The sequence below is a fragment of the Canis aureus genome, chromosome 22 (assembly GCF_053574225.1).
Source record: "Canis aureus isolate CA01 chromosome 22, VMU_Caureus_v.1.0, whole genome shotgun sequence".
In the NCBI taxonomy this organism is placed as follows: domain Eukaryota; kingdom Metazoa; phylum Chordata; class Mammalia; order Carnivora; family Canidae; genus Canis; species Canis aureus.
In genome coordinates this window covers 48,933,717-48,960,965 of record NC_135632.1, presented here as the reverse complement: position 1 = coordinate 48,960,965, position 27,249 = coordinate 48,933,717, and the positions used below count along the sequence as shown (strand labels likewise).

The 27,249-nt window shown below is 43.4% G+C and overlaps 1 protein-coding gene across 1 annotated transcript in view; it reads left to right on the top strand.

Moving 5' to 3' along the window:
• Positions 1–27,249, top strand: part of GLB1 (galactosidase beta 1) — an 81,905-nt gene that overhangs the window by 8,130 nt on the left and 46,526 nt on the right. The window contains exons 2-6 of the mRNA XM_077865927.1: positions 13,812–13,981; positions 15,464–15,614; positions 16,174–16,234; positions 18,211–18,305; positions 24,806–24,986. Coding sequence (XP_077722053.1) covers positions 13,812–13,981; positions 15,464–15,614; positions 16,174–16,234; positions 18,211–18,305; positions 24,806–24,986 — 658 coding nt within the window. The remainder of the gene's footprint in view (positions 1–13,811; positions 13,982–15,463; positions 15,615–16,173; positions 16,235–18,210; positions 18,306–24,805; positions 24,987–27,249) is intronic.

Genomic DNA, 27,249 nt, shown 5'->3' with positions numbered 1-27,249 from the left:
AGGGCAGAAGGAGAAGCAGACTCCTGTTGAGCAGGGAGCCTGACATCAAATTTGATCCCAGGACCCTGGGATTATGACCTGAGCCAAAGGCAGATGCTTAACTAACTGAGCCACCCAGGCACTCGTATTTGTCTGTTTTTATGCCAGTACCACACTCTTTTACTGTATATTACTGTAGCTTTGTAATATTTTTTGGAATCAGGAAGTACGAGTCTTACAACTTTGTTCTTTCTCAAAATTGTTTTGGCTACTTGGGATTCCTTGAAATTCCATAAGAATTTTAAGATGAGGGATCCCTGGGTGGCACAGCGGTTTGGCGCCTGCCTTTGGCCCAGGGCGCGATCCTGGAGACCCGGGATCGAATCCCACGTCGGGCTCCCGGTGCATGGAGCCTGCTTCTCCTTCTGCCTGTGTCTCTGCCTCTCTCTCTCTCTCTCTCTCTCTCTGTGTGACTGTCATAAATAAATTAAAAAAAAAAAAAAGAATTTTAAGATGAATTTTTCTATTTCTGCAAAAAAACATGGTGGAATCTTAATAGAGATTGCATTGAATCTGTAGATCTCATTGGGTAGAATAGATATCTTTTTTTTTTAAGATTTTTATTTATTTATTCATGATAGACATAGAGAGAGGCAGAGACACAGGCAGAGGGAGAAGCAGGCTCCACGCAGGGAGCCGGACGTGGGACTCAATCCCAGGACTCTAGGATCACACCCTGGGCCAAAGGCAGGCGCCAAACTGCTGAGCCACCCAGGGATCCCCAAGAGCAGGCATTCTTGCCTTGTTTCTGATCATAGAGAAAAAATCTTGTGGTCTTTCATCACGGAGTATAATATTAGCTGTGGATTTTCATATATGGCCTTTATCATGTTGAGGTGATTTCCTTCTATTCCTAGTTTGTTGAGTGTTTTGGTCGTTGAAATGGTGTTGAATCTTGTTAATACCAACATCTTGTTTCTGCTTCAATTAAGATGATCATGTGGTTTTCGCCCTTTATTCTGTTGACATGGTGTATTGCAGTGATTGATTTTCATATGTGGAACCATCCTTGCATTACAGAAATAAATCTCACTTGGTCATGGTGTACAATCCCTTTAATGTGTCATTGAATTCAGTTTGGTGGTACTTTGTTGAGGATATTTGCATCAATATTCATCAGAAATATTGGTCTGTAGTTTTCTTGTTACATCTTGTCTTGCTCAGGTGTTAAGGCAATGTTAGCCTCATAGAATGAGCAAGTGTTTCTCCTCTTTGATTTTTTGGAAGAGTTTCAAGAAAATTGGTGTTAATTCTTCTTTAAGTGTTTGATAGAGGGATCCCTGGGTGGCGCAGCAGTTTAGCGCCTGCCTTTGGCCCAGGGCGCAATCCTGGAGACCCGGGATTGAATCCCACATCGGGCTCCCAGTGCATGGAGCCTGCTTCTCCCTCTGCCTGTGTCTCTGCCTCTCTCTCTCTCTCTCTCTGTGTGTGATTATCATAAATAAATAAAAATTTTTTTAAAATGTTTGATAGAATTCTCTAGCAAAGCCATCTGGTCCTGGGTTTTTCTTTGTGATTTTCAGTTACTGATTGAATTTTCTTTCTAGTTACTGATCTCAGATTTTCCATTTCTTCATGATTCAGTCCTGGTAGGTTGTATGTTTCTAGGAATTTTTTCATGGGTTCTAGATTACCCAATTTGTTGGTATACAGTTGTTCATACTAATATTTTATAATCTTGTTTATTTCTGTGGCATCAGCTGTAATAGCTCTTTTATTTCTGATTTTAGTTATTTGAGTCTTCTCTCTTTCTTAGTTAATCTAGCTAAAGATTTGTCCATTTTGTTGATCTTAAAAAAAAAAAAACTCTCAGTCTCACTGATTTTTTTTTTTAAGATTTTTTATTTATTCGTGAGAGACACGCAGAGAGGGCCAGAGACACAGGCAGAGGGAGAAGCAGGCTCCCTGCAGGAGCCTGATGTGGGACTCAATCCCAGGACCCCAGGATCATGACCTGAGCCAAAGGCAGACGCTCAACCACTGAGCCTTCCAGGTGCCCAGTTTCACTGATTTTTTTTTTCTTGTTTTTTTTTTTGGGGGGGGGTTGTTTGTTTGTTCTGTCTTTCACTGATCTCTGCTCTGATTTTTACTATTTCTTTCTTTCTGCTAGCTTTGGGTTTAGTTTGTTCTTTGGTTTCTTGAGGAATTATGTCTCTTTACAGTTCTTTTGTTTGAATCAGGATCTAATAACAAGGCCATATACTATATGTGATATACTTCTTAAATCTCTGTAAATCTATATAGCATTCTCCCCTTTTATGTCATTTATTTGTTCAAGTTATCTGGATATTACATCTTAGTATTTCCTACATTTTGGAATTGTGGTGCTGTTTACTGTATCGTACTATCCCTCATATGGTCTGTGAACTGATAAATCTAGAGATCTAGGAAAGTTACAACTAGAGGCTGGATGGATTTAGGTTCAATTTTTTTTCTTTTTTGGGCAAGAAGACTTCATTGCTTTAAATGATCTAAGACTGACCCACAGGTCCAGTGTTGTCAGCTTGGTCCTTCCCTAGAAACTTCCTCATCATCTTTTCACCTAATGTTTCAGTAGTCATTGATGATTATTGCCTAAAGTCACTATTCCATTAGGGATTCCAAAAATCATGATTTTTATTTATTTATTTATTTTTTTACAGTTTGGTACATTTAATACAGAATATGGTGGGCCAGAGTACTAAAAAGGCTTTCTAGGAATAGTTGGTTACTTAGCTTTTATGTATTCAAGAGACAATGGAAACTTCTTTTACCTCTGTTCTGAATTCGGAAGGAGTTTTGGAATACTCAGAAATATAATCCTGCCATCAGCCCCCAAAATGGTGATTTTTAATGTGATCGTTTCTTCTGCATTTACAAACTGTTTGTTCTACAAAAAAAACTCTATCCTCATCAATTGGTTACTCTGAAAAGGGCTATATCAAAGGCAAGACAGATTCTAGACTCTTCCCCTTTATTCATCAGTTGTCAGAATAAAGAGTTGATGTCCCAGCAAACTCCAAGGATGACCAGTAATCTCTTACTTGGGGTGGAAGGGAGTATCATGAACTTGGCTCTTTTCATAGATCTGCTGTGTTTCAGTCCATTGAAGTGATAAACCTTTTAATGCTCAAAATCTCCCACCTTTGGCCAGTTGGAACCAAATTGCTTCTGTGTCATTTTGTTGTGACCATAGTAGTTTTTGATAGTTTTTGGCTTATTTTGTACATATTGTGCCCCAGACGGGCTAAGTAGTTTCTTGAAGGAGCTCTGGTTTCCCTTTAGTGGGAAATATTTAGAGACCATAATTTAAGTGCTAGAGGAGCCAAGTGCTACCAGCTAGTGTCATTTCTAAGTTGTTTTAGTGGCTATTGCTAGGAAATAATTTTTTTAGAAAAAAAAATTATAAGTTATACTAGTATTTCCGATTTAAATGGCAAATCATGAACTTTAAAAAAAAAAAAAACCAGACTATTTTTTTAGAGAAGTTTTAGTTTCACAGCAAAATTGAATAGAGGGTACAGAGATTTCCCACAGAACCCTGATTAAAGGTTTTTACTTAACTTTCTCTGGTTTTGTGTTTGTTTGTTTTACACTGAAAATTTTGGTTCCTAACAACCAGTTATTACTTATTTACTTTATCCTACTTATATATATTATGGATTCAAAATAGCAATAACATATTATATCAGGATTAACTCTACTGGATGCAGTTTTGTTTGTTCATTTGTTTTACCTGAATGTGGTTTAAGATGTATTTTTATCCTCAGGCTAAACACTGTCAAAATACTATTTCAAATTCACTTGAAATGATTCTTTTCTGTGTGGCAACTTAGGGCTGATTTTAATTTTTAAGAATTATTTTATAATTTTAAAACTTATCTCATGTTTTTTTTAAGACTATGTACTTACCCTTTCTCTGAGGAAGCAGAATTGTAACTGTAACTGCCTGCGAGTCTTGGAAGATTGGGAGCTGGTCCCAAGCTGTGTTCATGTTTCCTCCATTTGGCCACTTTCCTTCTTCTTCCCTTGTAATTTATGTTCTTCATCCACCATCTTTTGGAATGCTGGAGAGAAGTCTTTTTAGAACAAGACAGGCATAAATAAATAATAAAACTGATAAGAATAGAATGCCTAAGCCATAGCAGGTCATCCACAAATTCCTCCAGATCCATATTGATTGTCAGCAATCACTGTGGATGTTTTGCCTCTTCCGGCTGTCTATGCCTCGTGTTTCCATGACACTGGATGTTTGAAGGCTCTTAGCTCTAGCACAATTGAAGTTTGTCGTACAGTCATCTGAAATAGTCCTCTGTCTTTATGTTCTGTGAGCTGAGGGATCTGGGAAGTCCATATGTATAAACACCCTTCCATCCCTATCTTCTCCGCTCTCCCTAATCCCTTGTCCCTCAACCCTGGGGCACCAGCAGCCTAGAAGGGTTGGGTCTCTGCCACTCTGGAGCTGAGCAGCTCATGTCAGGAATTCTCCAGGCTCTTGGGTCTCTGGGGTGAGTGAAAGGGCAAAAGGGTGCTGGAGATACATATCCACTGAATAGGTGCTTTATCAGAGTCATACCGAAGAGCTTGAAGATGTATATTGTCTTTACATGGTCAACAGGACCCATAACTCATAATGTCACTGAGCTGCTTTTCTTTGTTGTAGTTGAGGAATGTGCATAAAGTAATGCAAATAAAATTATCTTTAGTCCTGAATATTAGGAAAGCTGGGGAATGTTCACCTTACCTGGTGACAGAAATATTGGTATCATGTTTAGTTGGTTTTTTGGGGGGTTTTTTTGTTTTGTTTTTTACTTTAAAGATATGCTTATATACCACTGGAGCCATCTAAATAGAATGCGTAACTTTAAAAATGTTATATTGGATAGTATTAGGTCTCTGATGTGTAATTGGTTCAAGGATATTTTGTTTGTACTGCTGTCTTTTTTCTCCAGTATCATATGCATATGTACACAGGGGTCCTGGGAAGGCATATGCTTGGCCTTGCTTGCAATTGCTTTTTCTTTTATAAATTTTCTGTGACCTCATGCATTGTAAACACTGATGCTACCGCAATCCTGCACATGTGAAATAAAACTGTGGCTCTTCAGTATTCTGTTTCTGTGCCAATTAATTCAGAAGAGGTGGAATCTGCTCACAGATTTGTTTTTTGTATTTGTGGGAATAAGCTCTGAGGGCAGCTTCTCTCTTCTCCCCCTACGTTTCTCCATTGCCTTACTTCTTACTTCTGTCAGCCAGGAGGCTGACTCTTTTAGGCTGCATCCTCTCAGATTCCTAAATGTTAAGGGGGGGATCCATTTGGATGTATGAAGCAGATTTTCCATTTACCTTAGCCATGACAGCCATACTTGGAAGCTCTCTCTTAGCTGGTGCTGCTTCTGCAGCTGTCCCTACCACTCTGTGCTGCTTTTCCAAGCTTCCATTTCAGAGACTTATCACTGCTCCCTATGTCCAAATCCCATGATGTTGTTTATGTATTAGATCCCGTGACAGCCCATGGGATGTGCTGATGATCACGGTCTCTCATGGGAGAGGATGGGGCAGTTAAGGGGGCCCTGGGACAAGAAGGGAATGTGTACTGCTATCCTGCCCACTTACAAACAAACTGCTTTTGGTCCTTTTTACTGATGGTTTTGTAAAGAATAGAACATTAGCCACAGACCAAATGCCAGAGGCCACACTGACTGCACCGGAAATACTACACCCACACAGCAGGTACCACTTGGGCTTCTGCTTGGTTCAGTTAGTAGTCCACCATCGTCCACCATGATCTGTCTGCTATTTGCAGGGACTTACATGTGCTAGATGAATGAGGATAAGATGAGAATGTTGTGTGAGTCTTTGTAGAGGGGATACTAGGATCTGCCATTTCAGGAGGAATTGTGGTCTTGCTTCAGATTTATCTTGGGTTGAGGTGGGGAGTGGGCACTTCGATGGTTTTCACTTCGCTCTCTTCCCTCCATAATGCCTCTGACTTATGGTGTGGGTGTGGGTTCTGGGAGCTGATAGGTAAAATCATATCAATTTGCACTCAGGGCCAGGGAAATCATCATAGGATAGGCCCTCTGACTTGTTGGACCTATGTAGAAGGACTGGGCCATGGCTCCCTTTCTTCCCAGTCTCCTAAAGAGTGGTAAATGCCATCACATTTTGAAATACCCTGGTATATCAGCTTAGGGATATCCAACCATCCCCAGAAGGTCTGAGCATTTTCCGAGGATGCAGGTACCCAAGTCCTGTTGGGGGAGCATTAGGGGAATATTCATTGTATGTACTGGAGTGGCATCACAGGGTTCTTCCTCAAGGGATCCTTCCAGCTCTCCCTTCAGTCACTTGGCCGTCTGTTGGAAGCTGCCCCAGAGCTGGGAACTGGAAGAAGGAATCACAATTTTCCATTGCAGCGGCTGGCATCAGCCTTTTGCTTATGAGTTCTTGATTTTTTTTCCTTGTTAGGACACATCAGGCAGCTCCCTTGCTGGTTACCCAATCAACCCACCCACTGGAAATGCTGTGGTTTATGAGCCTTTTCCTGAGATCACCACTGGTCAACACACCCCGGTTGCCCTCTGGCCTAGCTGGTCGTTGTGGGAATTATATGGTCCCTCCCAGAGTCTTGTCATCCTCAGTGCCACAGCAGCATTTTCTGTCATCCCTTGCCTATGGAGGACAGCCTCACTGGGCTTCTCAAGGATGCCACAGCCCTCCTCAGCAGTTCATTCCTTCCTGAAGGGAGTGTTCTCTGGCCTGTGCTGGGGAATATCATCAGATGGTGGGTTGTTTGGTCACCATTTTTGTGTTCCCATCTCTTTGAAACATCTCACACGTTCCACAGGATGTGAAGCCCATCCTGGCATCTCCACCTCGTTTCCTGTAGGCCAATATCATGTCTGGTTCCAACAGCTTAGGAACTAGGTTAAGGTACCTTTATCAAGATGGTAACTCACAGGTCACGGGAGATTGTCAGTACACTTCCCTCCATCCAGCCTTACCTTCTGCCCCTCAGGGTCCTCTCCCAGTGTGCCCAGTCCTGAGCCTTACATCAGGCAGCTCCCTGATGCCTGCAGCTGGGAGACATAGCTGCTGACATAATCTCTTTAGATATGGCCATAAAGCCTCTGGCATCACAGAATGCCTGGAGTGGATGGCTGACTTGAGCACATCAGGCAATCTTTCTTCCAAGCTTCCAAAGCTGTTAATGAAAATCAGCCAACCTCTGGGCACCTGGGTGGCTCAGTGGTTGAGCATCTGCCTTTGGCTCAAGTCATGATCTTTGAGTCCTGGGATCAAGTCCTGCATTGGGCTCCTCGCAGGGAGCCTGCTTCTCCCTCTGCCTGTGTCTCTGCCTCTCTCTCTGTGTTTCTCATGAATTAATAAATAAAATATTTTTAAAGATCAGCCAGCCTCACAATCCTTATAATTACCAGTACCTACTACCACCCCACCCCATTCCAGGGGTAGAGCTAATGCAGATGCCAACTCATCCCCTTCTGCCTGTACCTCCTCCCAGTCCAGCACAGGAGGGACCTTAGAATTCATATTTGCATAATGCAGAGTGTCACCACCCACTTAACACCAATTATAGGGTTCTTGTTGTTGTTTGATAGACATGAGAAATTCATGTATAGGCTCACATCCTGAGGATCTGCTGATACCCATTGTCTTTATTTGGGTTCTTTTAGAAGCAAAACATGAAACAAGGGCTTGAGTGCAAGGGATCTGAGAAGTGATCTAAGAATGCAGGCACAAGGGACAGGTGGAAAGAAGCAGAAGTCTGTAGAAGGATGTATCATGGTTCTTGCTCTGGCAGCAGGGCCAAAATTCTGCCAGGATCTCCTGGAAGGTCCGCAGAACATCTCCTGCATTGTCTGCTGGAAAGATGCAATTATCCACCCTCATGGGCATGGGCACCCCAGCACTCCTGGATCCCTGGGTCAGCAGGCTCCTGTAGAGGGACAGAAAGGCGCAAAGTCCCAAGGTGTGGGTCTGAGCTAAGATGCTGTCAGCACAGAGTATACTGAGCTCACACACGACTGTCCACAAGGGCTGCAGCTCACAGAGGTATGCCTTAAAAACACTTCTCAGCCTTCTCTTTTTCCTCGTTATGTATTGAAGATCTTTCTGCAAGGACAAGAGCAGCTCATTGGTCTCAGAAGCTGCATAGTACTTCATCATGTGTGTATACATACATTCATGTACACTGCCCTTACTATAGAGACCATAATTTATTTCATCAGTCCACTTTTTAAAAAAGATTTATTTATTTATTTTTAGAGAGGGAGTGCTCACACAAGCAGGGGAAGGAACAGAGGGAGAGGGAGAGAATCTTAAGCAGACTCCCCACTGAGCCTGATGCAGGGCTCAGTCTCATGACCCTGAGATCATGACCTGAGCCAAAATCAAGAGTCTGTTGCTCAACCAACTGCACCACCCAGATGCTCCTCATCAGTCACCTTTTAATTTTATTTATTTATATTTATTTTTCCAGTTTTACTGATAAATGACTCTCATCATTGTATGAATTTAAGGTGTATGGCATGATGTTTTGATTTGCATATATTGTGAAATGGTCACCACAGTATGTTCAGCTAAAGTCAATCTTCTCATATAGATACAATGGAAAGGAAAGAAAGGAAAGAAGAAGAAAGGAAAAAAATTTTCTCTTTGCAATAAGAACTTATAGAATTTACCTTCTTTTTTTTCATTTTTTAAAAATTTTATTTATGTATGAGGGGTGCCTGGGTGGCTCAGTCAGTTAAGGGGCTGCTTTCAGCTCAGTTCATGATCTCAGGATCCTGAGATTGAGCCCTGCATCGGGCTCCCTGCTCAGCAGAGAGTCTGCTTCTCCTTCTCCCCCTGCTCGTGCACATGTGCACTCTCTCTCTCTCTCTCTCTCTCTCTTAAATAAGTAAATAGAGACACCTGGGTGGCTCAGTGGTTGAGCATCTGCCTTCGGCTCAGGGCCTGATCCCAGTCTGGGAATTGAGTCCCGCGCGTCAGGGTCCCTGCAGGGAGCCCGCTTCTCCCTCTCCCTGTGTCTCTGCCTCTTTCTGTGTGTCTCATGAATAAATAAATAAAATATTTTAGAAAATTTAAATAAATATGAAAGGGGGGAAGGAGCAGTGCTGAGCGCCGAGCCTTACTCAGGGCTCAATCCCTGGACCTGAGATCAGACCTAAGCCAAAACCAAGTGTTGGATGCTCAGCCAACTGAGCCACCCAGGCACCCCTAGGATTTACCCTTCTTATCAACTTTCCAGTATATCACGTAGCAATGCTAACTATAGTCACCATGGTGTACATTTCATCTTTAGTGTTTATTTATCTTTTAACTGGAAGTTTGTACCTTTTGAACACCTTTCCCCAATCCCCCCCGCCACTTTTTTGTGTCCACATTTTATTAGGAAAAATTTTCACACATAGAGTTGAAAGAATTTTATGCTCACCATCCATATTCTACCATTAGCATATTACTATCTATCCCTCTATCCATCCATCCATCCATCCATCCATCCATCAATTCATCTTGTTTTTTGGATGTATTCCAAAGTAAGTTGCAAGCATTAGTGTACTTTCCCCTCCAAGTATTTCAGCATGTCCTATATCATTAATTAGAGGTGAATATTTGTTTACAGCCCTTTTTCCCCTTTTAAGATAAATATTACATAAATGAAATTTATACATCTCAAGGGTACCATTTGATGAGAATTGAGAAATGTACATATTTGTATAATCGAAACTCTTATTCACCTAGATTACCATTACCCTAGGAAGTTCCCTTATGTTCCTTACCAAGCAATCTCTGCCTCCCCCTCCCAAAGGCAACAACTACTCTGATTTTTTTTTCCCACCATAGATTAGATTTGCCTGTTCTAGAACTTCATATAAATGGGCTCATACAGTATGGACCTTTTGTGTAGGGCTTCTTTCACTCAGTATGATTTTTCTGAGATTTCTCCATATTATTGGCAGCACGAGTAGTTCTGTTTCATTGCTGAGAAGTATTCCATTATATGAACATGCCAAAGTTTGCATATCCTTTCTCTTGTTGACATTTGCTTGCTTCCAGTTTTAGGCAATTATGAACAAAGCTGCTGTAGACATTTGTTACAACTCTTTTCATGAACATATTTTTCTTATAACCAAAAAAAAAAAAAAGGCTTTATTTTGAAGTGCAATTTGGTTTAACCAGTGTTACAATTAAAACAAACACACAAGCAAACAAAGAGAGAATACCCAGCTTCCACAATGATCACCTTTGCTTTATGTGCCCTCTGTTCTTTTGTCTGCTCTTTTTCTTTTTCATCTGTAGTAACCTCAGAGATTGTGTCATTCCACCCATAAATAGCCATGTATGTGGGGCACCTGGGTGGTTCAGTGGTTGAGTGTCTACCTTTGGCTCAGGTCGTGATCCTGGGATCGAGTCCCCGATGGGGCTCCCTACAAGGAGCCTGCTTCTCCCTCTGCCTGTATCTCTGCCTCTCTGTGTCTTTCATGAATAAATAAAATCTTTTTTAAAAATTGCCATGTATGTATCTTTAACTGATGAGAACTTTTTTCTTCTTTTGTGTAATCCCCATGCCATTGTTTTACCCAACAGAATGAACAGTAATTCTTTTAATTCCACATAATACCTGTTCTGTTTTCAGATTTTCCCTGTCTCAACATTGGGGTTTTTTGCAGTTCATTAGAATCAGCATCCAAACCAGGTTCCCATGTTGCATTAGGTCATATACCATTTAAGTTCTCTTTTGTTTTATGACAATACTCTTTATTTTGTTTGATTTTAATGCCATCAATCTCTTGAAACAACTCTATCATTGGACTTCTAGAATGTCCCACATTTTGAATTTGGCATATTTTGCTTCATTGTGCTGTCAGTAGTTAAGGTTCAGTTGAGGTTCCTGTTCAGTAATGGGGACTGCTTCTAGGTGGGGCTGTACTTCCTTTTGAATCACAACATGAAGAACATAATGTCTGCCTGTTCCGTTTTTAAGAGGCTGACAGTGAGCAGAGGAATCACGTACGTGTAACTCACAGGTGTTAATATCCACATAGTCTTTATTTTCTCCTAGGTGATACTTCTTTTAAGCCTCTTTCTTTTTTTTAAATGCCCCCAATTTTTCCAGCGAGGCCAGTGGGAGCTTGTTGAGGTTAGCACCTGTGTCCTACATCTAACTACCCCCTGGTCCCGTAGGTTCCACCTCCTTGTCCACTGCCCACCTCACTGCCGCCACCATGGTCCATGCCTCACCTTCCTTTTTGCCACTTCAGGAAAAGGCGAGAGTGCCAAACATTTAAAAACACATGTTTTCACGTGGTCTTCTGAGTTGCTCTCCATGGCCCATGGCTCTTGGCCCAGGCCCATGAATGTAGACATCGGGGCTCATTTGGCCTGGTCCCTGCCCATCTTCACTTCAGCTCCCTGCCATGCACTGTCTGTACTGAGGTTCCAGGGTTCCTTCTCTGCTTCCCACACACTGTCTCCTCTGCCTGTGTCCTTCCTCTTGCCTAACTCCTCCTCATCCTAGGGCTTAGCTGGAACCAGTAGTTCCCAACCCTGGCTGTACATTACATCATCCTCTGGGCAGTTTTAAGAAATGCTGATGCCTCCACCCAAGATCAATTAAAATCTGTATGTCTGGGGGTGAGGCCTGACTTTGCTATTTTTAGAAGTTTGCACAAGTGATTCTGATGTGTGGCCAAAGTTGAGAGCCAGAGTTCCTCCCTCTGGGAAATTTGTCCTCACGCCCTACTCCCGGGTTACATGCCACCTATTACACACTGCAGCATTCCACTCTAACTCTGACCCCAGCTTTATGGAGGTATAATTGATAGCTAATACTACGTAAAGGTGTGCAACATGATGATCTTATCCTCACTTTACCATCTGGGCCTCACGATGTTGACACCTGGTCTGTTCCAAGCTATATGGAAGCTTCATGTAGGCTGTGGCCACATCTGTGTGGCTCCCTCTAATATTATTCAGCACATAGTAGGTGGTTGGTAATATTTGACGGTAGGGAGATATTTGGGCTGGATTCTGGGGTTGTTTGAATGTAGGTATGGTGCTCTGCTGAGTGGAATGAAGGCCAGAGTCCATTGTCTGCAAAGATCATTTCTCAGCAACATCATCAGCTTCTCTGTGCCCCCTCCTCTAGACAAGTGGGCTATCTGATATTAGTAACTTTTATATGTTTTGTGAGCTTCTTCAGGAGTTTCTTGCCTTTGAATTGCAGTTAAAGCCTTGTTTACTAGAACAACAAAGTGATATTAGATTGACACTCTGGCCTTTTTTTGGAAATGATTCTTGCTTGCTTGTTTGCTTTCTGATTAGCTTTATTGAGATGAGCTCACATGCAGTAAAGCTTTCCATTTTCCCCTGAGCAATCTACTCTATGTTGTCGAACTTTCCATCACAGTGCTTTAATTCCCTAATTGAATTTCAGGCCAAGTGTGATCTAGGACTCATGATCTTACAGTTGCTTCCAGATATGGCTTCAAGGGAAGCCTCCAAAGCTGTGATGGACTGTGGTGCTGCTATGAAAAAAGCTTTTTTTAAAAAAGCGTAAAGCTGCACAAGGAATCTTACCAACAATGGAGGACAGCAATTAATCGGTTTTTTTTGAGGCTGTGGTCCTGTTGGCACTAGAGGGCAGTGTTCCATTCTACCTAACCATCGGCTTCCCTTTCAAAACCTAGCATTTTAGCTTCTGAACTGATCCCTAGTGTTTCTCGAAATTTGATTTGTCTAGATTTTTTGATTTTGCTAGAAATATACCTTTCATTGCAGCCCAGGGATACATACATCAAATGCAATTTTATATATGTATATAAAAGTTTCACTAATCAATACTTGTCTTTACTGTGTACAATAAAAGACCCTGATATTTTCTATTCTCTTTCATTTAAGAAAGTGCTGATCTGGGCATTTCGGTGGCTCAGCAGTTGAGCGTCTGCCTCCAGCTCGTGATCCTGGGGTCCTGGGATCAGGTCCTGCATTGAGCTCCCCGCATGGAGCCCGCTTCTCCCTCTGCCTGTGTATCTGCCTCTCTCTCTGTGTGTCTCATGAGTAAATAAATAAAATCTTCAAAAATAAATAAGCAAAAATAAATAGTAAAAAAGTGCTGATCAAAAAACTTTTTAAGTGCCAGTCATTACCTAAATGAGGTTCGTGATTCACAAATTGGGATGCAGCCTTAAAGTTCTGCCTTAAAGTTCATTTAGTCTGACATCCTGCATTTTATGGAAGCAGAGACACAGGGTTAGAGAAGGTATGTGCCTAGTCACTGCGGGATTTAGAGCGCCAGCCAGGACTTCAGACTTCTCATCGGTTGCTTTCAGCCCAGTGACATTACTATTGAGGTACATCCCATGCTCCAGCAAGTCACAGCCAGGGAGGGAGGGTGTGTATGTATGTATTCTATTCCCAACACACTGGGCTTTGCTGTACCAAGGAAGGAGTCACCTCAAGGAGGGTTTTCTCTTTGGGAATAGAAGTTCTGTGTCTCAGCTGCCCATGGTCAGATTAGTGCTGGCCTCTGGAATGCAAACCCTTTGGAATCCTGCTGCACATGGTCCTCCCCAATGATTTCTGTTGTCTGAGTGCATTAGCCAGTGACCAAGCCATGGTTTGTTTTATAGCCCTGAAGCCAGGCATTAACTCCATCTGCATATTCCACAAATGAAATAGGCAGGGAACCACTTGCCCTAGTCAGGAAGTCTGCTTCTGAAATGCAGAAGATGGAGTTCTCATGTGGTCCCATCCTTGCTCTGCAGAATGCTTCCCAGAGGACATTCACAATTGACTACAGCCACAACCGCTTCCTGAAGGACGGCCAGCCCTTCCGCTACATTTCGGGAAGCATTCACTATTCCCGCGTGCCCCGCTTCTACTGGAAGGACCGGCTGCTGAAGATGAAGATGGCTGGGCTGAATGCCATCCAGACGTAAGTAAGAGGGCGCTGGGCTCTCACCTGGGCCTAGACACCCATACCTGGAGAGAGAGAGCAGCTGGATCCCTCAGTGCAGCTCGCTGTCTCATTCCTCAGGGCGGGACACAGCGTAACCTGGTGCTCTGGGAGGGGCTTGGCATGAATTCCGCTGGCCCATCTTCCGATCATGAACTTTGTCACTGGAAATCATAAAATGAATATCAGCTTAAAAAGGCAAAGCAGAGGGACACCGGGTGGCGCAGTGGTAGAGCACCTGCCTTCAGCTCAGGTCGTGAGCCTAGGGTCCCGGGATTGAGTCCTGCATTAGGCTCCCCACGAGGAGCCTGCTTCTCCCTCTGCCTGTGTCTCTGCCTCTCTCTCTCTCTCTCATGAATGAATGAATGAATGAATGAATAAATAAATAAATAAATAATCCAAATAAATAAATAAATACATTTTTAAAAGGCAAAGGGGAATACTGGTGATTGAGCATTTACTGTGTACAGGGCATTTTACACGAAGGATGCTGTTTCTTCATTCCTGTTTACAGCTGGTGAAGCTGAAATTTCCCCGAGTGCCTGTGTTTGGCCAGAGGTCTTTCTAGAATTTGAAAGTTTGTAGGCAGCCATGGCATCTCCCAGCTCTTGGGGGCATGTGCCCCGTTTGGTAGATTCCCGAAACCCAGTTTCTCTTTGTGGTTCTGTGGGGTAACTCTAGCCTGGAGTTTCAGAATGACCTCAATAACTATCTCGCCTCATCTCTCCTGCTGTTGTGAGGTGACTAATTGGGGCGGGGGGAAAGTTGGGGTGGCTGGCTGCTCTGTTTTTTGCACTACTGATGAGGATTGCTGATAGCCTCTTCAAGATAAGGGATGAGAAGTGCAGAGGAAGATTCCAAGGGCACCCAGGACCCACCTGTGTTTGAACAGAGGCTGCCTGTCCCAGAGAGCCCCAAAGCTGTGGGGTCACCCAAGAGACCTTTGTGATGGCACACTGGGTGGCTTCCTATTTCAATTTTTGGCCTCTGCTAAAGGCAGCCAGGAGAACTGTTAAAAGTGTTTTGTTGCTTTACCTCCTGACAAAATCTTTTGCAGGAAGACACAGGGGTTAGGAGTTTTTAAAATTATTCTTAAAAAAACATTTTCCAAAAAATAAGTATCCCTCTTATTGCCTTAGCATAGATATTTTCATTTTCCTGGACCTTCCACAGGCACACATAACCTTTACGTAGTAGTAATTCATGTTTGTGTGATTCTGTGGGTTTTTTAAGTCATTAAATAGGAATAGGCATTCTTGGTGGGTCGTAAACTTGAAAGTGTCCCCCACCAAGTTTGGTTCACTTTCATAACCACTGAGAAAACTCGAGACAAGGCCTGCTTCCCAGAGGCCTGCCAGAGGGAGCCGTGTGAGGGTTGACACTACTGCCAGTTCAGAAATTCACACAGGACATCTGGATTTTTTACTTATTTCTAAGAAGGGACTGTGTGTGTCTTGGCAGGTACGTGCCCTGGAACTTTCACGAACCCCAGCCGGGACAGTACCAGTTTTCTGGGGAGCAGGATGTGGAATATTTTATTAAGCTGGCCCATGAGCTGGGACTGCTGGTCATCCTGAGGCCGGGACCCTATATCTGTGCAGAGTGGGACATGGTGAGTATGGCTGGGCCAGGCTCTACCTGGCTGGTGCCCCTGACAGGGGTGGGCTGATGGGCAGGGATCTGGGGGACAGTAAGCTAGAGCAGTTTAAATAAGTCTCTAATTCCAGATAACACTGAGCCTGTGACTGTAGCCTGCACAGGTGACCTTTACCCTAGGACGTGCCTCAGCAGAGAGGAACCGGTGAGGGTCAGAAGGCCTGTGTCCTTCTCTCTGTGCTCACTCACATAGCTCACTTTCCCCGTTGTAAAAAGCAGTTCATGGTATGGGCTGTCTGCCTCATGGGGTAGTTGTGAAGTTAATTGGAATGATCTTTGTAAAGGCTCTGATTCTTCAAACATTGCATTCATGTGAAGTCATCTGACTTTCAGTGTGTTATAATTTCTTATCTCCTTGAAAGTTATAAACCAGAAAGCCCAGTTCGAATACCCCTCCTCCATGAAGCTTTCCTCCTTTTTCCTCACTGCTGAGAGTAAGTCCTTTCCCCCACCCCCACCCTGAGACCTTATAATGACTCCTGTCTTCTTCTTTTCGCCCACCACCCCCATTGTAGGGAGGATTACCTGCTTGGCTATTATTAAAAGAATCTATTATTCTCCGTTCTTCTGATCCAGGTAAGTTGTTACAGATGTCTTGAGAGAATTTATAATGTCTTTTGACATTTTATTCAGAAGCATCAGGTATTTTGAAGGCTGGGGTGCTTCTGTACAAACACCTCTGAAAGCTTACTGGAACTGTGAGTATTAATCACTGTCCACTGCAAACACTCAATATGTAGGAAATAAGGCTCCCTTGAACTATTTGACCAGATCTGGCTGATAAACCAGTACCTTTGAACTGGCATTGGGCCCTGTTTGTGGTTTACCAACTGACTTTAATGCTTTCTCTTCCTACTTTCTCAATAAATTACATGGCTGGTGATAGCATCTAGCTAATCAAAATGGCAATTCATTTGTCTGCTTTTACAGAGTTATCTGTAAATTATGTCTTTTTCTTGTCCTTTTAAACAACTGGAAGTTATTTTGGCTATAAACCCTGATTGATCAGAGATCTCATTTAGCTGCATTTCTGTCTTCAGAAGACTTCAGTTTCTCTTGGTGATGCTAGTGTTGGACATGGTCATAGGAGCAGCTAACATTGATTAAATTTATTGTGCAAATGGCTAGTGTACTATGCTCTACATATACTTCCTTCTTAGGATATGACCCTCCTGTTTTCCACTCTTAATACATTATTAAGTTTCCACATGTGTTATCTCATTTCATTCTTATGGCAACTTTACAAAATATGTACTTCAATGTAGATATATAATTTGTCAATGTAAATATATAATATATTAGAACTTAATTTTAAAAAGAAAAAAATAAAAAGGAAAAATACCTAGTAGTGCAATTGCTAGGTCGTAGGGTAGTTCTATTTTTAACTTTTTGAGGAACCTCATGCTGTTCTTGAGTGGTGGCATCAGCTTGCATTCCCATCAACAGTGTAGGAGGGTTCCCCTTTCTCCACATCCTCACCATCATCTGTTGTTTCCTGAGTGGTTAATTTTAGCCACTCTGACTGGTATGAAGTGGTATCTCATTGTGGTTTAGGCATATATTTTCCTGATGCCGAGTGATGTTGAACATCTTTTCATGTGTCCATTAGCCATTTGCATGTCTTCTTTAGAGAAACAGTGATCCAAAGGGGCACATGCACCCCAGTGTTTATAGCAGCTATGTTTGCAATACCAAACTATGGAAAGAGCCCCGATGTCCATCAACAGATGAATGGATAAAGAAGAGGTGGTATACACACACACACACACACACACACACACACACACACTGATCCTTTTCATCAGAAAGGATGAAATCTTGCCATTTGCAATGATGTGGATGGAACCAGAGGGTATTAGGCTAAGCGAAATAAGTCAGTCAGAGAAAGACAAATACCCCATGATTTAACTCATATGTGGAATTTAAGAAACAAAACACATGAACATAGGGGGAGGAAAGGAAAAATAAGATGAAAACAGAGAGGGAGACAAACCACAAAACTTAATTCTAGGAAACAAACTGGATTGCTGAAGTGGAAGTGCATGATGGGATGGGGTAACTAGTGATGGGCATTAAGGAGGGCATGTGATATAATGAGCACCAGGTATTATATGCAACTGATGACTCACTGAATTCTACCTCTGAAACTAATAATACACTATATGTTAGCTAAATTGAATTTAAATATAAATTAATTAATTAATAAAATAAAATAAAAAGGAAAAACAACCCATCCTTCTATGACAGAAAGACACACCATTCAGGCACTCTTTTCTTCATTCAACAAACATGGGCTGGATGCCTTCTGCGCTCCAGGCTTGGTGTATAGTAGCGGGAACAGATAGCGTGCATACTGCTTTGTCCGCTGAGAGCTCATTGAGGAGATGGCTCTTTGCAGGACAATTCTATCAGATTGTAGTGCATGCAGCTACCGCATTTCAGGTAGTTGCTGAATCCAGCATATCCTGGTCTCAGCTGCCAGCTCCAGGGCAGCCTTGTGTCTGTTTGTACAGAAGGATGTGGAATGGAGTTAAACCTGTCTTGTTTTGCAGATTACCTTGCAGCTGTGGACAAATGGTTGGGAGTCCTCCTGCCCAAGATGAAGCCTCTCCTCTATCAGAACGGAGGGCCGATTATAACCATGCAGGTAACCTCAGACATGAGCAGGTGGTAGGGGAAGGCTTTCATCCATCCTCAGTATATCCAAGAGTGATGCAGATATGAGCTTTATAAGTCTGTTTCTTTACGAGGCAATGCCACAGCTGGTGATTTTATTTAAGTTGCATTTTGGGGAGGCATTATCATTTGAATGCCTGCTGTATACCAGAATGTGCTGACTGCCCTATTGGTGCTATTCAATTATTCCAACCACCGTCTCTTTTAAAAGAAGAACTTCAAAGAGGTTGAGTGACTTGGCCAAGGACACCCAGCTGCAGATGGCAGAATCAGGATGGCACTGTAGGTCCACTGATCCTGTGGCCTGTGTCTTCTTTCTCTAGTACCATGTTGTCTCTGGCTGCAGGGATGCAGAACAGATTGAAATGCTTTGGTGTCTGCACTGGTTAGGCTGTAAGTTCATGCTAGGAAGGAAAGAGGATGTGGTGAATTGGGGCCACGATGGTTCCTCTCCTGCTTCCTGCCCCCACTCTCCTTCTTCCATCTGTTCTTTGCTCTGCAAAGACTGGTATATTGAGGGGTATATCATGTGCCAAGTATTTTCCACATGAAAAATTGGGACACTTGACATGCAACAATTTGTGGTGTTTGCCGAATTACATAGGTAAAACATTAAATGATGCTCACTAGTCATTTGCCAAGGAATACATGTAAAACTGGCTGCATCCTGAAACAACAAAGGGTGGCAGTGTGGCAGTCCCTACAGAAGCGTGGGCAAGATTTCCTTCTTATGAACACTGTTATGGACAGTCATAAGCATGGTCACTGTGGAAAGGGAGCATGGGCACTTTCTTGCTCTGCAGTTGTAGGTTGAATGAAGCAAGGAGAAGGCAGGCCTGGCCAGAGTGACCATTCCGACACTGCACGGGGAAGAGAGGCCAGGTTGCTGCTCCTGAGGGATGTCCAGGTAGCGCTGAATGCTCCTCCACCTGTCTTGAATCTGTACTGGCTAAGCTCAGAGGAGCCCATTTTTCTGTACGAAGATTTCAAGGCTGCCACTTGACTGTGTCTTTGCATGACTGGGTCTTCTTCCTTTCTCTTAACCTCAGCTTTTCTTTAGTCTTTCTCATTTTTTAGTCTCTGCTTCTTTCCAACTCCCTTTTAATTTTGGTCACAACTTTTCTTACCTTTTGGTTTTTGAAATGCCACAAAAGGTATAATCAGATATGAACTCCACAGAGGAGTACAAAGTTGGCTGCAATGGGGGCGTTTCTTGTATGCATCCTTGACAGCCTAGGCTGACCTAAACTTGACTGTGGGTCCTCCCAGGGGACTCAGCCTCCTCCTCCCTCTCCTCCTCCACCTCTCAGACCTCCAGCTGCTTGCCCATTTGCCCCTTGATTCCTAAATAAACAAGTAAGTATGGGAAGTACAAAAAAATATAAGAAAACAGAAAAACCATAATTGTCACTTAAATGTCAGGAGCCAGAAGCAAAGCTCTTTATATTTTGGAGAGATTTCTTTGACTTCTTTTCCATGACTTTAAAAAATTTCTTTTTTTTTTAAGATTTATTTTTATTTGTTTATGATAGATAGATATATATAGAGAGAGAGGCAGACACAGGCAGAGAAAGAGAGAGAGAGGCAGACACAGGCAGAGGGAGAAGCAGGCTCCATGCCAGGAGTCCGACACGGGACCTGATCCTGGGACTCCAGGATCGTGCCCTGGGCCAAAGGCAGGCGCGAAACTGCTGAGCCACCCGGGAATCCCCTTAAAAATTTATTTTTATAGAGTCAGTTTAAACTGCGTGACTAGTTTCTTGTCTGATTTTTCTTTTTTTTTAAAGATTTTATTTATTTATTCACAATAGACAGAGGCAGAGACATAGGCAGAGAGAAGCAGCCTCCCTGCATGGAGCCCAATACAGGATTTGATCCCAGAACCCCGGGATCACACCCTGACCCAAAGGTGCTCAACCACTGAGCCACCCAGGCATCCCTTATCTGATTTCTCTTACTTTAGTCTTATGTCATAAGCATTTTTTCATATCATTAAAAATTCTTTGTACTGTATACCAAATTCATGGTGGCCTCTTGGCATTTAAGTTGCAGTCCACTTAGGCACTGTCTGGAAGCCTTCCCAGTTGGCGTACTTGGCATCCATGTGACTCTCAGAACCTCTGTTGGTGCCTCCGTTTGTGAGGTACTTAGGGCAGTCTGTTTGCTTTCACCTCTGACCACAGATGTCTCCCTTCTCTTCTGCTCCCCATATGTGTGTCTGGCAGCCACAAGGTCACGCCACACATGGGTATGCCTCACACGCTTACCAAGCAGTTCTGGGATGGAATAGAATCCGATAGGTTAGAGAGTTGGTGTTGGTAGACAATATTTTGGTATGCAGAGCTTTCTGTCTCTGTCATCACTTCATTTAAGTGATGGCTTTACTCTGTTCACAGTGTTGGTGCTCTGTCTGGGTGCCTGGAGAGTTTGAAGAGACTCTGCCCATGTGTCCACAGGCAGGGTACCAATGAGATTGCTATCTTAGAGGTGCAGAGAGCCCAGCCTGGACCGTGATTCAGCCATATATGCAAGTCTTCTCTTCTGGAAGGATTAGCTAAACCAGCACCACCTAAGCTGTTTTGCCTATGTGGATATTTATCTCCATTTTTACCAAGACCACACCTAAAATAAGGAAAGCCACAAATGCCTATTAATATCCAAGGTGACAATAATTAGAAGAGGGGACCTTTCACCCACAACTTTGCTTCATCCAATTTATAGGGTATTTGTCATGAGGTAACAGCCCTGCTTCTACCTGATGTTGTGTGAGATCACCAACTTTAAAAGTCCACAGTGCCTTGTTGCTTCATTAAGGAGCTTACAGGATGGGATGGTGACTCTATAACAAGGACCCATGACGGCCTGTTTTTTTGTTTTTTGTTTTAAATATTTTATTTGTTTGTTCATGAGAGACACACAGAGAGAGGCAGAGACGTAGAGGGAGAAGCAGGCTCCCTGTGGGGATGCCAGGATCACACCGTGAGCTGAAGGTAGATGCTCAACCACTGAGCCACCCAGGTGCCCCAATGGCCTGTTTTTGTAAATAAAGGGATGTTGGCACCTAGCCATGTCCAGCCGTTCATGTGTGATCTGTGGCTGCTTTTGCACATCAGTAGCAGAGTTCAGCAGTGCAGAGAGACATGTGGCCACAAAGCTTAAAATATTTACTCTGTGGTCCTTTACTGAAAAGGTTGACTGACCCCCCTTATTCTAGAAAAATCAAGCATTCCTCTGAATCTCACTATGCCTTTGTCTGTGAGTCCTCCAAGCTCTCATCTGTGTGTTGTTCCTCTCACCTTCCCTGTCTATGCACCACCTCTGTTTCTCTCTAACTGACTTGAACATAGAATGTGAGTGTGCTCTGAGTTGCTAGCTTTTGGGGCACTTACTGGGTGCCAGGGATTCACAGGTTGACTCAGTTAATCCTCATAACAGCCCAATGAGGGCAGCTCATGGGCCTCCCACAGATGGAGCTGTTTCATAGGTGGAGCCCCATGGTTGAGAAATGCAGAGCTGGCACTTGCATGTGGACAGTTGGGCTTCCGAAGCCTGTGCCCGTGACCACAGCTCTGAGCTGCCGTGCAAATGTGGACCTTTTTTTCTAAAAACCTAGCCCAATTGTGTTTATGCATTTATTGCAAGCCTGTATATTTTAAGGTACAATCATGATAATGGGTAGTAATAATAATCCTGATAATGGGTAGTTAACTCAAAAAAAATCAGTGACCCTAAATGAGCTTTGGGTTGGGATGTGGTGGTAGGCAGAAAGGAACACAAGGATCAGAGGCTCCAGGCCCACCTACTTGCTAGAACTGGCCCTGGAACTAGCTCTGAACTTCTGGATGGCCAAATGACAAAGGAACACATGGCCATTTAAGTAGATCTTATGAAAAGAAGGGAAAAAAAGAAAATGAGGAGGAAAGTATCTTGCCGGTATTTGCAAAGCTTTTCTTAGCATTGCTTCCAATCATTCCCACAGCGACCCCTGTGGGACCAATCAAAGTGTCAGGAGCAGTTGCTCCAGGGAAGTTTTGTGCTCTGTGTGAGTGTAAGAAAGTCTGCTCCTTTTTCAAGGTGGTTTCATGCCCAGTGAAGGTCTTGGTGCTGGGCATACTCGCTACCGTCTGTTTTGCTTCTTGAACCTGTAACATGAAAGTATTATCAAAGGGATCCCCTCTCTCCGGGAAAACCATCATTCATTAAACTATTTGGGCAGCAGTACTATGCAGAGAATGATGGTGGCAGTTAGCTCATCTCCATCTTTCACTGCCCCATGCCTGTTCCCCGACTGTCCACAGGCCACACAAAGCTACTGGCCATTTAGGAGAAACAGGCCACCTGTTGCAGGAGTCCTCTCTGCCTGTCCTCTTCCCTGAATCATTTCCTTTCCTTCTAGAGCTACCTTGGGCAGCCCCTCCAGGGAAGCTTCCTCACTCATCTCCCCCAGTCACCATCAGGCCAGGTGCCTCTTTTGGTGGGGGTGGGGATCGTGGGGGCGGGTGGCTCATGATTTCTTGTGCTTATGTTTAATGACTTTGGATCCCCAGGATCAGAAAAATTTATTTTGCATTATGTGCAGGTTGAAGTTTTATGGCCGGGCTTTTTATTTTTTTTTTTCATTTTTGTAAGATTGTGAAGTATAACACAAAGGTGTAGTATAATGATGCATTAGGATAACAACACCCACGTGACCACCATCCAAGTGAGATAGGAAATAGCATGTGACCAGAACCCAGGAAGTTTCCCAGGTGTCCTTCATGACTTCTTCCCACTGTCCTGACCTTTGTGGCCGTTAGTTTCTTGATTTTGTTTATATTTTTACTACCTGTAAATGTACCCAGACTTTATAGTTTGGTTGTGACTATTGTGAATTTTCTATGGGGGGAAACATTGGCTGTATTTCTCAATGCAGTGCTTCCTTCTCTCAATGTTATACCTCTGAGATTCCTTGATGTATTAGGTAGAGTTGAAGGTCCCTTGTTTTGTTGCATTAGAGGAATGTTCCTTAACCTCTATTTCATTGTTACCCCTAAAGAGCCTCTTTAGACATTTTCTTCTGTCTTCCCACGAAATTTTGATACCTCCCACCTACTGTATGTCTCTGCTTTACAGATAAAAAAGAGTAAGCTATTCTTTTCTCCTGTAAGAATCCATTTTGTGGCACCTGGGTGTCTCAGCGGTTGAGCGTCTGCCTTTGGCTCGGGTTGTGATCCCGGGGTCCTGGGACTGAGTCCCGCATTGGGCTCCCTGCATGGAGCCTGCTTCTCCCTCTGCCTGTGTCTGCCTCTCTTTGTGTCTCAAATGAAGAAATAAATAAAATCTTTAAAAAATAGAGAGAATCAATTTTCACTTCCTTGGGCCTGCTGTCCTCCCCCATCAAGAATGCATGCCTCAGAGCAGTCTCCCACCCTCAGGACTTTTGCCATAATTCTTTGTTGTGGAGGCTGACAAATAGGATGTTTAGAAGCATCCCTTGGCCCCTCTACCCACTAGGGTGCCAGCAGCACACCCTCCCCACCCTCCCCGCCCGGGGTTGTGACAACCAAAAATATCCGCAGACATTGTCATACGTTCCCTGGGGGGAAAAATAACCCCTGGTTGAAAACCACTGATGCTATTGAACACAGACTGAACACTGGTGATCAAGTACAAAAGGAGAAACGCCCTGTTTGACAGTAGATCAGTAAATGATGGTAAATCTTTATCCAGCATTTGCCCTCGTTGTTCCCGTGGACATTTTGCATAATGTGTCAAGGTGCAAAACTAATGCTATACCTGGTGCAAGTAATATGATACCAGTTTTGAGAACAGAGAACAATGACTTTAGAATGTATGTATGTGTGTAAATCTGGAAGACTAAGCCAGAGGGCACCTGGGTGGGTCAGTGGGTTAAGTGTCTGCCTTTGGCTCAGGTCATGATCTCAGGGTCCTGGGATTGGGCCCTGGGATCTGGCTCCTTCCCCGGGCAGGGGAGGGGGAGTCTGCTTCTCCTTCTCATGCTCTCTCTCATTCTCTCTCTCTCTCTCTCAAATAAATAAGTAAAATCTTAAAAAAAAAAAAAAAAAAAAAGACTAAGCCAGACTGCTTACAGCACTTATTTCTGGGTAATAGAATTAACACACGATTTTCCTATTTTCTTTGCATTTCCCCCCATTTTCTAATATCTTACCATGGGAAGTTCTTATTTACATGACATTTAAAGTATCTATGATTCAGTACAGATTGCAACCCAAAGGTGACATGGTGGGTTTTGATTTTCCTACTTTGGTGGAGCGGGAAGTAGTAGAAAGTAAATTTTTATGCTGAGTTGCTCTTTGAAAAATGAGCCTTGAGGATCAAGTGTAGGAAATATTTTTGGCAATCTTTGGGCCTTGTCCCACAGATGCTCAGGTATTGTCTGCAAACAAAAGCTTGCATGAGAATGAGTATATTGGGCCCTCCTGATCTCCCTGTCTCTTTTTTAATTTGCAGGTTGAAAATGAATATGGCAGCTACTTTACCTGCGATTATGACTACCTGCGTTTCCTGCAGAAGCTCTTCCACCACCACCTGGGCAATGATGTACTTCTGTTCACCACTGATGGGGCAAATGAAAAGTTTCTGCAGTGCGGGGCTCTGCAGGGCCTCTATGCCACAGTGGACTTTGGACCAGGTTGGTGTTTGTGATCACAGAAAACCCCACTCAGGCCATGCAGACATGGGCAGGTAACTCCGTCAATCGCTCTGGGCAGCTGGGTTTTAAGGGGGTAAATTGAACAAGATTTCTCAAACTTTACCAAGTAACAAAGTGGAATCATGAATAAAGTGCTCTTCCACTGCACAGGTGATTTTATTTAAGCTGATCTACCCTTTAAGGCAAGAGCTCCATTCTTAGCGCTGGTGAGCTCGCCTGGAGCCCTGTCTCCTAGGGCTGGTGCCAGGAGCTCTGCCTGAAGCAGTTGCCTTTCAGGGCTGTCACCTCAGGTCACCTGCTGGCCGGGTAGTGTGGACCTGTCCGTCCTGGAGTGCAGGGAACTTCCCTACACTTCCGTTCTCTTTCTGTGGAACTCAACACTGTGAACCGTGACGGCCTGCAGGTGGTTTGGTAGGTGCCACATAAGTTGTCTTCCCTGACTGGTTAGTGCTGTGTATGCTGCAGAGGCTCCACACATACAAGTTCTGGGGGTGGACAGCATGGCCAGGAAGCTCCCAGCTGTAACAAATGTTTTGAGAGCAGCTTTCATAAAGGACATGATGCCTACAGGCAGCATGTGCTCCTGTAAAGGATCCTAGATTGGACTTTTTTGCTTGCTTTCTACCTTTCCATGCTATGAAGGACATTATTGGGACAATAGAATTTTTTAAATCAATTCTGTAGATTATGTAATAGGATTGTATCCATGTTAATTTCCTGTTTTTTTTTTTTAACATATAATTGTGTTTGTTTAAACATAGGGAATGTGCACTGGAATATTTAGGGGTCATCATGTCTGCAACTTACTCATAAATGGTTCAGAAAAAAATAAGTGTATTCAGAGAGAGAACCTGATAAAGCAAATATAGCATAATATTAACAATTTGGGAATCTTGGTTTTTAGGAGCATGAGTTCTTTGTCCTATTCTCACAACTCTTCTATAAGTTTGAAATTATTTTAAAATAAATGTTAACTCTTCAAGTAGCATAAAGACCCCAATGCCTTCCTGGCTGAGGTATGAGACACTCCACCCACATTGCACACCCAATAGTGGCTTTTTCTTGAGGAGGATGTACCTAGAACTGAAGTTGCATTTTTATTTATGTTTTTTAAGGATTTTATTCATTTATTTGCCAGAGAGCGAGCGAGCACAAGCAAGGGGAGCAGGAGAGGGAGCGGGAGAGGGAGAAGCAGGCTCCCCGCAGAGCAGGGAGCCCAATGTGGGACTCGATCCCAGGCCCTGGAATCATGACCTGAGCCAAAGGCAGACGCTTAGCCAACTGAGCTACCCAGGTACCCCATGAAGTTGCATTTTTAAAGAGATTCCTCTACATTGGCAAAAAAGAAGAGAACTGGATTTAAGTGAATGGAGTGTTTCTAGAAACATAGTGCATTGCTGAGAGCATTAGGTGATGAAATAACTTGTCTACAAAGAGCAGCAAAGGAAGTGGCATGCTGGTTTCCTCCTGCTTTGGCACGCTTCCCATCACAGTGATGAAGAAGCACAGTATTTTTTGGTTGGGAGAAACATTGTGAAGGTTATTCTGAGTTTGTTGTCAGCACTATGTGAGTGTGGGGTGATTGCACAGTGGCTACAGCACTGGCTTGAAGGATAGAGCTCTAGAAGGCCCATGTACTCGAGGCAGGTGGGGCTCATGGCAGCTTCATTCATGTATGTGGGAGGGAGGCAGTGCCCAGGGTCAGGTCACGGGAGGAAGCTCATGAGAACAGAGGTGAGAGATCTGAATGCCACCTGATGCTTAATAGTGAGACATTTACAGCCATGAAATAAATGAGATTCCACTCCTGATGAGCATGTTCTCTCTTGAAATCTGGGCTTACAGAGAGCAAGGGGTTATTTGGGGTCTTGGCTGCTATCATTTCCACTCTGGGTACCTGTTGTGGGAAGTGGATCGTGAAGCTTGGGGCCAGGGTCTCTCCTGCCCTGGTCAGAGAAACGCTACCCATGGTTGCTCTGTCACTGAAGGAGAGGAGAGGTTCATCCCCTTTAGAAAGGGAAGGGGGAGAAAGAAGATACCAGGAGCAAGCCCACACACAGGCGTCCTGATGACTATTTAAAAAGGGCACATAGCCTGGAATGGCTCATGATGTACAAATTCAAAATCAGAGTATATGCTGTTATTGAGGTGTCAACACCATTAGACCATGTCCTTCCCTTTGCTTTGTTAATTACTGGGCAGTATTGTGCATGTGGTGCGGCCCAGGCTGCAAAGAAGTGTC